At 40.0% G+C, this 12198-nt stretch overlaps 1 protein-coding gene across 1 annotated transcript in view; it reads left to right on the top strand.

Annotated features, from left to right (window-relative positions):
* Positions 1 to 6201, top strand: part of TBC1D1 (TBC1 (tre-2/USP6, BUB2, cdc16) domain family, member 1) — a gene marked incomplete at its 5' end in the record, with an annotated part of 58214 nt that extends 52013 nt beyond the window's left edge. The window contains 3 exons of the mRNA XM_009873448.1: positions 222 to 391; positions 3416 to 3586; positions 5675 to 6201. Coding sequence (XP_009871750.1) covers positions 222 to 391; positions 3416 to 3586; positions 5675 to 5875 — 542 coding nt within the window. The remainder of the gene's footprint in view (positions 1 to 221; positions 392 to 3415; positions 3587 to 5674) is intronic.
* Positions 6202 to 12198: the final 5997 nt, after the last annotated feature.

The following is a 12198-nucleotide window of genomic DNA, read 5'->3' as shown; positions in this document are numbered from 1 at the left end:
TGATTACGTCAGTCAAGTGTGCAGTTCATAGTAATAATTTTGATCATACAGAACTTCTAGAACTATAGCCACAGTAACTAAAGCTTGTGTCTGGCACGGTGTATCTAGCCTCCAGTTTGGTCCTATGAGTTGTTGTTGTCCTTGGACATTTTACTATTTTAATATTGTTGTAAAGAGATGTGCTTGCTTTATGTGCTCTTTTTTCATTGTTGTTTTCACAGATATGCTCTTTCTTCAAGGATCAGAGGCTATATTTAAAGTGGCTTTAAGCCTTCTGGGAAGCCACAAGCCCTTGATTCTGCAGCATGAGAATCTAGAAACTATTGTTGACTTTATTAAAAGCACTCTTCCCAACTTGGGTTTGGTACAGATGGAAAAGACCATTAGTCAGGTATGAAATAATCTGAACATGTGAGTAGCATGCAAAGGAATGCTCTTTTAAATAATTTATTGACAAAAGAACCACAACAGTATATTGTGTGACTTCAAACTGAGTATTCTGTTCTGAAGTTGTTGCAAGCTTTTGGAAGCATATGACTTGTATAGTACCTCTGTATTCATACATCGGCATGTTGGTTATCGTCACTTTATGAAGCCTTTAATGAAAATCAGTTTAATTTTTTTTTTTGGAACTGTGCACTGTGTTTGTTACTGGCAGCAATATTGCAGCCTATACATAGCGCATTCCACAAAAAAATGATCAAGATGGTCTAAAAGCCTTCTGAGTTTGCCTGTCTCCAAAGAACCTTCCATTCCAAGTCTCACTTCAGAAGCAAAAATTGACTTACAAGAGCCTCGCAAATGTTGACCTTTGTTAATGAAATTAGAAGGCTCCCTACGTTGACTTTGTCTACGCTGGCTTTTATGGTGCTGGTTCAGTATGTTACAGCAGCGCCTTTGTATTTCTGCTGAGGCTCTGCGCTCTCTTGCAGTGAGCAGTGACTCTAGACAGCAAAAACTGGGAATCTTTTCATGAATGGCAGACAAGGGAAATGACAGAATGTCAGGGGTTGGAAGGGGCCTCGAAAGATCATCTAGTCCAGCCCCCCTGCCAGAGCAGGATCACCTACAGTAGGTCACACAGGAACATGTCCAGGCAGGTTTTGAATGTCTCCACAGAAGGAGACTCCACAACCTCCCTGGGCAGCCTGTGCCAGTGCTCTGGCACCCTCACAGGGAAAAACGTGTTCTCTGATATTTTTGTGGAACCTCCTATGCTCCAGCTCATGTCTGTTGCCCCTTGTCCCATCATTGGATGAAAAAAATATGCAATATTGCTCAGCAAGCAGAAGGCACCAGACAGTAACTATGGAATTCAACGTATTGCAGTGAAGACTTGTCTGTTTAGAAACCCTGTTACACTTGACATCTAATTTGCAGCAGGCAAATAGAAGATGGGGTTTAACCTGTTTTTCTGAAGGCCTTTTGTGGTCGAAAACATGGCAAGCGTACCGTGTAGAACTGCAAATGCAGGGCACTGCAAAATGCTTGCGAGGGGATCTCATCTGATGATCCCTGGCAGCAAGGCTTTCAAGGGATGTGTGCTCAAATTAGGATCAGGAAAAAAATGGTTCTAGTGCTTGCTGTCAAAGGAGGAGAGAGCTAGAAAGCCTCTGCAAGGGGAAGGAAAGCCAGTGATTTCGAGGTGGCAAAGGGGATTGAATGTTACATGCCAGGCTGAAAGCCTGCAGCGCACAGCCCTGCCGAGACTTGCAGTGCTTAGGCAACCTCCAGAAAGCCCTTGGCTTTGAGCAGAAGGAGGGAGGGGTGCTCTGTTTAGGCAGCTCTGAGTGCTCTGGATTTTAACTGGGACAGTAGAAGTGACTTGAAGAGAGAGCAGTTTCCCTGCTTTGATCAGGGCTGCCTTTGAAGAGAGCAGCCGTTTGACCTGCCCTGCAGTCCATACACAGCTCCTGGGCTAATCCCCATCCTCCTCACGCCTTCTGCAGCGTGGCCGCTGGTTTACACGCCCTAACCTGCCTTCGGTTCCCTAGTTTTCAAGTCAGGCTTTTGGTTTGCATCTTGTTTCCCCCCCTTTCGTATTTGATACTCTGGGTATGACAGTAGGGATTTCCCTCCCTTCTCAAGAATACAGAGGCTAAAAGTGGCAGAGGTCATGAGAGGAACTAACATTCTGCCCTGTTGAATTGCACTCTTTGTTTTCCTGAAATTTCAGCAGTGTGTGTTCTTCAGGGATGCTCAGATCTGCAGAAAACCAAAGTTCCATGAGTGTAACCAAAATCAAAACTGTATTTCAACCTTCTGTACTCAGGTGCTCAATATGTGTGTTTCTGCTGCTATATGACTATGAGAGAATTCTTATAGCATATGTGACAGGTGTCAGAAGCATTTCATAAACTGATGTTTTCTTTAACCAAAAGCTAAAGTTTTGCAGACAAAGCTGATAAATAAAGTAGGAAATAATTCTTGTTATTTCAATAGGTATTTAAGATGGGATTTGATGTTTGACTCATTTTCAGAAGGAATAAAGTACAAGAGGTTTAAAAAAAAATAACCCTTGAACGTCTATTCTTGGCCTATTTTTCAGACACATTTTTAAATCAACATTTTTTTCTACTATGTTCTGTGACTGCAAACTTATCGTTTTAATTTACCACCTTCATGACTGTTTTCAGAGGTGATAACTAACTCAGAGACATTAGAGTCATATCTCCAGAATAATTTGAAGGCAGATGTTTGCCAAAACCTAGACAAAGCAAAATATAGTAGCTTTTTTTTTTTCCTTTGGGTCACTCTGTGCACCTCAATTTATTTATCTGCTTTTAAAGTAAAAGATTTTTTTTAAATATTCATGCATAAGACTGAGCGCTCAATGATTCATAGTTAACAGTAATAGAAATCTGCTTTGACATTACATAATGTTTCCATTAAGAGTGTTAGTGTAAGAATAGATTATCTTGTTTTCTTTCAGTCTCTAGGAGGACCATAGAATTATAAATAAAATTAGCAGTGTGTGCTGGTTTTAATTTAAAGTTTTCATTCCACTTAGCCTTGCACTTGTACATGTGGCATGTGAGCCTGGACCACATTTTTCTAAAGTGACATCTGATTCTGAGTATGTCTGGGAGGGGTTATGCCAAACTGAGAAGCATGAATTTAAAATCTGAAGAGGGCAATACTCTACAAAGTCTACCTTTCTTGGAAACTGTAGTGTAATTGATTTTACTGGAGTCAGGCAGCAAATCAGGAGCAAAGTTCTCAAGTAGATCCAATGCCAATGCTCTCTACTGCCTCAATCTCGCCATTTTCGAGACTAGGAAATATGAATGTCAAAAATTAAGTCTTTCTTTTTTTGTATGCAGTGCTTAGATCTCTCATTCTAGATCCACAGTTTTTAAAGCACTGAATTAATTTTGGTCTGCACAGCACCTAATAATATTTTTATATACAACAGGTGTTTGAAATGGATATTGCCAAGCAGTTGCAAGCTTATGAAGTTGAATACCATGTTCTTCAGGATGAGCTTATAGATTCATCTTTAAATGACAATCAGAGACTGGATAAATTAGAAAAAGCAAACAGTAGCTTGCGCAAACAAAACTTTGATCTCTTGGAAGAACTGCAGGTACAATTTATATTTTGTATTTAATTCATATTCTAATTTTTCCACCTTTTCAGAAGAGATTGTCCTACACCAAGGCACAGGGCAGAATGATGTTTGGTCTAGTGGCTTTGAAGTGTAGCCACTTGCAATTTTATTTAGTTTAGCCTTTAAAGTTTAAATGCGGAAGAAGTTCTGAGGGGGGGTGGATAGAGCATATGCTTACAATTGGAGAGGAGTTGATTCATCACACTGTCTCTTCTCTTGTAATAAAAATCCTAACTGTAAAAGATGACTAAAAATACACAAAGTGCTTTCTCAACTTCAGTTTTATGTTTTCAGTCACTGCTTTATTGCAGCAGGGTTACTAGTCTGCCATGCTTAGGAAAGCTATTGCCAGTGTCACTATTTAGAGTTATATCAGACATGGGTTACATTGTCTATAAAGACATACTGTTTCTTACAAGTTTGGTGGATGTTTTAATACTATTATTCAGATTGTTTATACAATATGTGAATTAATAATTTCTACAACTTTTCAGAGGCAGTACCCCTGATCTCTGTAGGAGTTATTTTTTTGCTTAAATGTTCAAGAAATCAGCTTTCTGACTGCTTTGTAACAGGACGTTTGTTATAAAACTTCTAATTATGCATTTAGTTTGATGGGAAAAGGGGCGTCACAGGTAAGAAGCAGACGTATCAAGCTGCTTGATCATTATAAAGATGTAGACTTTGTAAGATAATACAAATAAGGTGAAGGAGCTCAGGTTTCTCAGCCATTGGTCCTATATCATGACTAAAGCTAACAAACCATGCAGACTTAGATCACCTCTTAGATCACCTCAAAAATTTGCTTAAGCTGTAAATTCTGATCCTGTGAGATCCGAACTGATTCCAGGTTCTAAGATGAGCCTTAGAGAAGTCAGAAGAAAAGATACTCTCCTGCAAGATATTTTCATAAAGCTTCAGGCACATGGGCAAGGAAATTGTTGAATGTAGCATGGGGGAGAGAGATTTCTGAGGTGAGATTTAAGATGTAATGTCCTGTAGCTTACCTGCCTCAGGGGATCTTCCACCCCCTCCTGCCCCTAAAAACTTTGCAGCCCTAAGCACTTCTTTACAAAGCTCATCTTCACCTGAGTGCTAGCAAGTCACCACCTAACATCATACTTCAGTTCTCCTTAACTGTCTGTAGTGCTGGAGCAATTCCTTTGTCTTGGAGGTGGGTTTCATCAGCCCTCATTTCCTATGGGAAAAGGTGACCCATTGCTGATGGGAGGAAAATGCATCACCAGACCATGTGTGTCATGGTTTGTCGATGTTTTTCCCCCAAAAGATGAACTTTTTAACTGACTGTAATTACATTAAGGGAAGTGAGCTCATGAGAAAGGCTTTTTGCCTGAAAGCGAAGACGGTTCAGCGTAAAGTTATCCAGTGCTGAAACTTCCAAACATATCTCTGCTTTTGTTGAAGTACCTCAGCTACACTTCTCACGTGATGAATTTGAATGATCTAATACTTTGTTTTGCCATGAAGTAGAATGCCCATATGTGCAGCCTTTCAAAAGAGAATTATTGGAATTTTTCAAGATGGGTTGTCCATTTGCATAGTACACTAAATCCCTTCCTCCCCCTTTGCCTCCAAATCTGGTATTTGTTGGATTCGCAGTGTTGAGATAAAATGAGGCTGCATTGTCTTTGCTTTACAAAGCACATGAAATTCAACAAAGATGATTGGCCAAAAAAAGTCTCCCAGCTGATCCGTAGGCTTATCTTAAACTGCAGTTCTTTTGGTATATAATTTGCAGACTCAGTAACTTTCTAATTTCATTACTTTGTGTTATATTCTGAGTTTAATGGTGAACTAATCAAAGCAATCAATATGAGAGAAGGAAGTTTTCTGTTATAAGCAAACCCATAGTTGTAGTCTGAAGTACACAAATCTAATAACATTCTTACTTGCATTTACCTTTGCAATTTTTCATCATTTATAAAGTATTTCATATGTTTTAATGTATCTCAAGAAATAGTTTAAAGTTGGTTTCAGTTATTAATTAATTCTTTTTTCTTTCTCTCCTTCCTTCCCCCTCCTCCTTTCTTCTTACTTTGAAAGATGGCTAATGGAAAGATCCAAAACCTTGAAGCCACAGTAGAGCTTTTGTTGACCAATGAAAGTAAATTGACGCAGTCCATTCACACTCTCAAGCAGGAGCGAAAAGCTTTACTGAAAGTAGTGGAAGAGATGCAGAAGAAGATTGGTGATACAGATGGGAAGCCTCTACTTACTAGGCAAGAACACATGGATGCTGACTGACATCCACAGTTGTAATGGAGCAGAGAAGCTGGACAAGAAACAAAGGGAAACTGGGTCTTTTTGTCATAATCTGTAGGTTTTGACATTGTCACCTTCATTTTACATGCCTTACTGTAGCAAAGCAAGATATGGGCACAGTGGCTTCCCATATCAGAGAGGCTGATTTCTCGGGAAGAAGACTTTTTCTTCTTAGTATGTAGAAATACTATGACCAGTAAGATGCCGCATAATAATAAGCAGGAGAAACTTAACAGTGGTGCAGTTGTACACAGTACACTGTAAAGAAGTCATGGATTCTTCCATAAGTGCTTCTAAACCTAAGTGCTTTGTGTTTGTCACATATTGTGTTTGTGTGTAGATCACCGCCACGTTAAATAGCACATCCTTTAGAAGGTCCTCAGAGGAAACACAGCAGTGTGAAACCTTTAAATGGATGGCTGCCTCATTGCAGCTATGCAGTGGTAACATACAGAGAGCTTTTTTGATTGGACTCGAGATATTTTTGACAGTGTAGTTCCCCTACAGCGTGACTGGGTTCTCTTAATTATGTTGTTTATGCTTCAGAAAACTGCTTCCTGGTGCTTGAAGGTGTCAATCCACTGGATGGGCTCCAGAGAGCTGGACTTCATTATATGTAACTATGCATAACTGGGGGGGGTTGCTGTCTGTTTTTATATGCGCGTTGTTTTAGTACATTTTTTGTTTAACAACAATTAATTTAGTGTATTGTTAGTTGGCGTTTTCTGATAAACATACTGTATATAGTAACTGCATTATGTTTAAAAAAAATACACTGACTTTGGTTTGGTGAAGCCTGTGACTCTTGCAACATCATCCAAGGATTTATATTCAGACTCTTCAAGTTTCATCATATTTATTTCTGATCTGCTGTGTGATGTAAGACATCCTTTAGCTGGGAAACTAATTCCCACTGTCATTTTTTCCCCCTTTATTTGATACTCTGTGCCCACCTATCCTCTGGGCAGTCTTCTTTTAAGACTTTTTCTGAAGTAGTGGTGGCATTTCAAGAGCTTTGTGTTGTGCCAGACATGCTAAAATTGTTTTATAAAGCATACAGCAATTTGAAATAGGACACTATTCTTTTTTACAATGCATCTTTCAAATAAGATTACACATGTAAAAAAAAATATATATGTTTTTCATTTTCCTTAATACAATGAAAGTAGTTTTCAGGCCAGTTAAAGCACCAGTGCTACAAGTGCAGTAATATCCATGGATATCAGTTGTTTGGATTTACTTCAGAATTAGGAATAGTGGCATAAATTTGTTCAGTTCCCAAACACAAAGTTAAAAGGCATTGGTGTTTTTTTTTATGGTGGAGATTCTCCCAGGAGATGTGATTTTTATTTTTTTTTCCTCTGACTGGCAACATAGAAAAGGTTTTGTTTTTCCTTTACCCATGCAAATCCCTCTGACACATTGTGGTTATAGTTTAATGGAAGAGCTGTTAACGTTCATCTATGGTGCAGAACAAATACCTCTATGTAGGTCAGAAAGAAAAAAAGAATTTACTCTTCAATTTCTAGAAGCTTCGTTTGACTCATTTGCAAACTCACTCTGTGTTCACTTAGTATTGAAATTCCAGCTAAAACAGTTATTATTAATCCATTTATCTCTTAGGCTGTTTTTTTTTTATTTGGAAATCCATATTGAAGCTCATGCTTCATGTTTAAAATCTTGTTATAATGGACCTCATACTGTTAGAGCAGTCAATAATGTTGCGTTTTTACAGCACAGTGCCGTAATTCATACATTGACTTCTTAACAACAGCAATAAAAATAATAATAATCTATGCCTGCATATATGTTTGTACATTATTTGACATTTGAAAACAAAACCACTGTTGGTGGGATGACAGTTCAGAACCATGTAAGATGAGACTTTCCTTGAAAGTACAGTACCATCTACTGTGCTTATTAAGCCTCTTAGTCCACACCCTCTCTTAAATACGCTGAGGATCCAGGTGTGGTTTCAGGACCTGCATCTGCTGACCAAGGTGAAGTATGTTCCACATGACTCCAGGCATGCTTTTTTTTTTTTTTTTGTGATGTTTGATTCTCTGCCTGTATAAGAGCAGGACTGCTTCTAGTCCAAAGCCTGTTACTGAGAAATTGTTTAATTCGAAAAATAAGTGCGCTTACATGAGAACTAAAGTCGCTGTACTCAGAATTCATGAATGTGGTAAGTAGATACCAGGCAACTTTTTGCTTTTGTTACTACATAGGTAAAACTGTTTCATTGTACTAAGGAGCTGAATTTTCTGTGGGTACCAGTGAATTTTCTATTAGTATATATGCAAATTAATATGATTTTGTGAAATATGTAAATACCTGGCAAAGTGAGGAATCATGCCATCCACCGGTCCAGGATCTGAACATGAATGAAATAGGTGATTTAAGTCTTTCTGCTGCTTACACTGAAGCAGATCTATGGTGTATTACTTGAGTAGGTCTTTCCTCATCCTGTGCTGATTTTTGTCACCAGGCCTCTCCAGTTCAAATAGAGCGTGAAGGAAGGTAACATCACTTACCTGGTTCCCAGCTTAGGAAAAACTCTGGACTTTTCTCTCTAGAAGTCTGAGAAAGAAGTAATAGAGCCTAGAGCTAGACCTAGAGACTTATATCCTTCTTCAGCTGCACTCTGTGGCTGAGCATCCCTAAGGAGGTTTAAAATTAGATCTCCTGTTGTCTGAGTACATCTGTTGTCATTGCATACTGTCTTCCATATGAACAGTAATTTCTGATTCAGGGAATGTTCTAACAAAAACCCTGCAAATCCATACACTAGCCCTCAGTAGGAATCCCGAATGAACCACTCCTGGAAAATCCAAATTGAAATAATGAACATTTTCTCCATCTCAGTTCTACAGATGGAAATCCCCAGGAGTGATGGTTATTTTTTGAAGAAAAAACAGTGGGAAAAAAAAAAGTTTACTGGTATGCATAACCCAGGCTGCCAAAGGTGTGTGGCAGAGGCAGCAAAGTGTGCACTGTGAGTATGCTAGCAAACAACATTGACATAGTAGTCCAGCGAGGTTAGCCTGAAATGCGGAAAGAAGTCATGTTGGCATGTGCAAAAAGAAAAACGCTTTAAAACCATAGCAGTGAACAGCACTGCATTGCTGCAGGACCTGCTGCAGGATGCTGCAGTCACCACGTTCTGGTTTGTTTTTTCCAACTAGTGCAAAGGGTAGTTTGTGGTAGGTACCTGTGACACCCTATCATGCCCTTCTGGCTATTTGATGTACTTTTGTATTTTGCCCTGTTGTCTGTTTCCAGGGATCTTACTTAATGCAGAATCTAAGAATGATGGTACAGTGCCTGTCATGTGGGACAGTCAAAGCACTTTCATAAAGGCATATATTACAAGTCTTCCCTTGTTTAGAGTGAGAATTGAGTCACAAAGAAGTTCAGTGATTTGCACCAAGTATTTCAGTTTCTCACCAGTTCCTGGCACTGAAATCCAAATCTTTTAAGTCACAGTGAAACTGTCTTGGTGGTGGTGATCTGAAAGATTCTTCCAGAAGGTCAGGATTGATGGGGTTTTGAGCAACCTAGTTAAAGATGTCACTGCTCACTGCAGAGGGATTGCACTAGATGCCTTTTAAAGGTCTTTTCCAAGCCAGCGCATTGTATGGTAAGGCCTGTAGTGTGTACTCGGTAGTCATGCAGTGTTCTGCCAAAACAGTGTAAAATGGGAAGCGCTGTTGCTGGAACCTTGTCGTTTTCTGACAGCTATAGCTGCTGCCTAATAGCAACTCTCTTGGTCCTACTAAAACATATTGTCTCCTTATCAGGTGCCTCCTCTGCAGGTACCTAGAGCCCTTCAGCTCTTAATATGCTAGAGCAGGTGCACTGCCAGGTATACTGAGTAGCAAAGATTATAGTACAGAATCACTAGGCAACCAATATTCTTGGAATTCTTTTCAAACATATAAGAGTTTTCATTACTTAGGACAAAGTCATGAAACTGCAGCTAATAGGACTGAATGAAGGACAATAATGTACAGAGCAAAGAGGACAACATAGCTAGTGCTTTTTCTACTTTGGGATCTTCCTCCACAATTCAGTGGAGCAAGGAGCTGAATCAATTTTATTTTATTTTTTTACTTTAAGTCCACCACAGTAGCTGCTACAATTTGACCATAATAAAATATCCTAGTGTGTACACATGGCAGCTTAGATAATACAAACACCTACTTTCATCTACCCTTGAAGAGCTCCTGGCCTCTGGTGGCATCTGGCCTCAATGCCGGCTGGCCTTGCAGCCGTTCAACCAACTGGAAGAAGCCAGGTGCTTCTCACCCTGCTACCATCTCTTAGGAGCTGCATTTAAGCTGAGGCTCTTGTGCTACATCCCTGCCTGAGCTATGCTGCAGCCACAATTATCTGGCCATGTGTCAAGGGTTAGGGTTGGGTCAGCCACTGACCAAATGACAGATATTCTCTACTTACCCCTCTTCCACCCCAAAGGGAAAAGAGAATAAGGCAGAGAGACTTACAGATTGGAAAAATAAAATAAAACTAGAACAGCTTTAATGAAACAATAATAGTACTAATAAGAAAATAATTAAATATATGTAAATATATATAGAACGACTATGAACCCAAGCCCCTGACAGCAATCACCAGGGATGATGCAGAGAGGCAGGCTCTGGGGAAGTCCCAGGCTCAGTAGCAGATGGGGACCAGATACAGGAACTGGATTCAGGAACTTGGGGATCAAGGGCAGAAAAACAGACCAAGTCCTCCTTGGGTTGTGGTCATTGATGAAAAGGGCTTGGCCATTGTGATTTCTCAGCTTTATACTGAATATGACATACATGGAATGAAATACTTTGTTAGTCAGATTTGGGTCACCTGTCCTGTCTGCTCCTCCCTGGAGATGTGACTTTTTTACTTCATTGTGACCCTTTTACTTTCTGGCACCCCAACAGGGTACACAAGATTTACCAATGACCTTGTCTCCTATAGGAGCAAGTATAAGCAAAAGCCTTTCTGCATACCAGTCCTTGGTAGTAACTATAAACATCAGGCTTTATCACTTTCAGAAGCAGACACTGTCTGAGAAAATACATTGTTAACTTCAGAAAGTGCAATCTCTTAGACGAGACTGAGCTGAAAAGTAAAATCACTGAACAGAATTGGTCCTGGTTTCATTCCAACCAGGACACCATGGTCCTGACCTATGGCCTTGACTTCCTCTCTAGTCCTCAGACCTTATCTGGTGGCCTGGACCTCCTGCTGACCTACTTTGCTTGTCCATTTTGGATATTGTGGGACAGCCCTGTTGTCAGTAAGTTGCTCCCCTTGCCCACTGGCCTGTCACCCGCAGCTCCTGGCTCACTTTCCCCTTCAGAGCAGTGGCTGCCCTTGTTGCTCCCCCATGCACAGCCCTGTAGCACAGCTCGAGTTATGTGTCTACGGTGCTTCTGATTCAAGTGCTGGGCTGCTGAGCTTGTTTAGGTGTCTGCATGCCACTGCTCTTCGCTGAGCAAGCAAGCCAGTTCTCTTAGAGCTTGTTTAGGGACCTCCAACACAATGGTTGCACTGTGTAAAAGGGCCCTTATTTCCCATCTATTTCAAAATACTGTGATCACATTCTTTTCCACTTCAGACAGCGCACTGTATTTGCATACTATGTTGATGACACCGAAGAAGTGCTTAAAACTAAAAGAATGCATTTTGACTATAGCTAGATGAATGCTGCAATTGCTTGAGGTACCTTAGATCATCGCACAGTATTTATACTGTGTCACACCCTGCCACGAGAAGTAATTTTTCGTTAAGAGAGCTTTACTAGAACAGGTACGTGGGAGGGAGAATGCTGGCAGGCAAGCTAACCGTCGGGAGTGCATTGCCTTTGGAAGACACATGTGTGGCTTACGCCCACTAAGTTTTGCATAACCTAAATTAGGGTGCATCACTGGGTACTCATTTGCTCATGCAGCTGTCAGAAAGTGTTGCTTTAATCTAAGCAAACCTGAGGCTGCAAGAATTCATCGCCTCAAAGTGGGCCTTTTCAGCATAACCCGCAGCAAATCAGTAAATACTTCATTATGTATAAGACTCTGTATAAATGGATTTTTTTCTTTTGTCTAATTGTATCGTATATTTCCATGGTGTTAGAAAAACTTTGGGGCTATAGATGCTAAAAGACAATGAAATTTCTCTTCAGAGATAACAGAAGTGATTAAAACAGGGGCTCTGGAGAAACTTGTACTAGCTCCCCATCTTTTCTCATGCAACATTTTAGAATCCCAAAGAAATTTTAAGGAAATTTTCCTGACGTTTCTAAAGTG

Source organism: Apaloderma vittatum, unplaced genomic scaffold, assembly GCF_000703405.1.
Source record: "Apaloderma vittatum isolate BGI_N311 unplaced genomic scaffold, ASM70340v1 scaffold10477, whole genome shotgun sequence".
Taxonomy (NCBI): Eukaryota; Metazoa; Chordata; class Aves; order Trogoniformes; family Trogonidae; genus Apaloderma; species Apaloderma vittatum.
The sequence above is the reverse complement of the archived record's forward strand: the minus strand, read 5'-3'. Positions and strand labels throughout refer to the sequence as shown.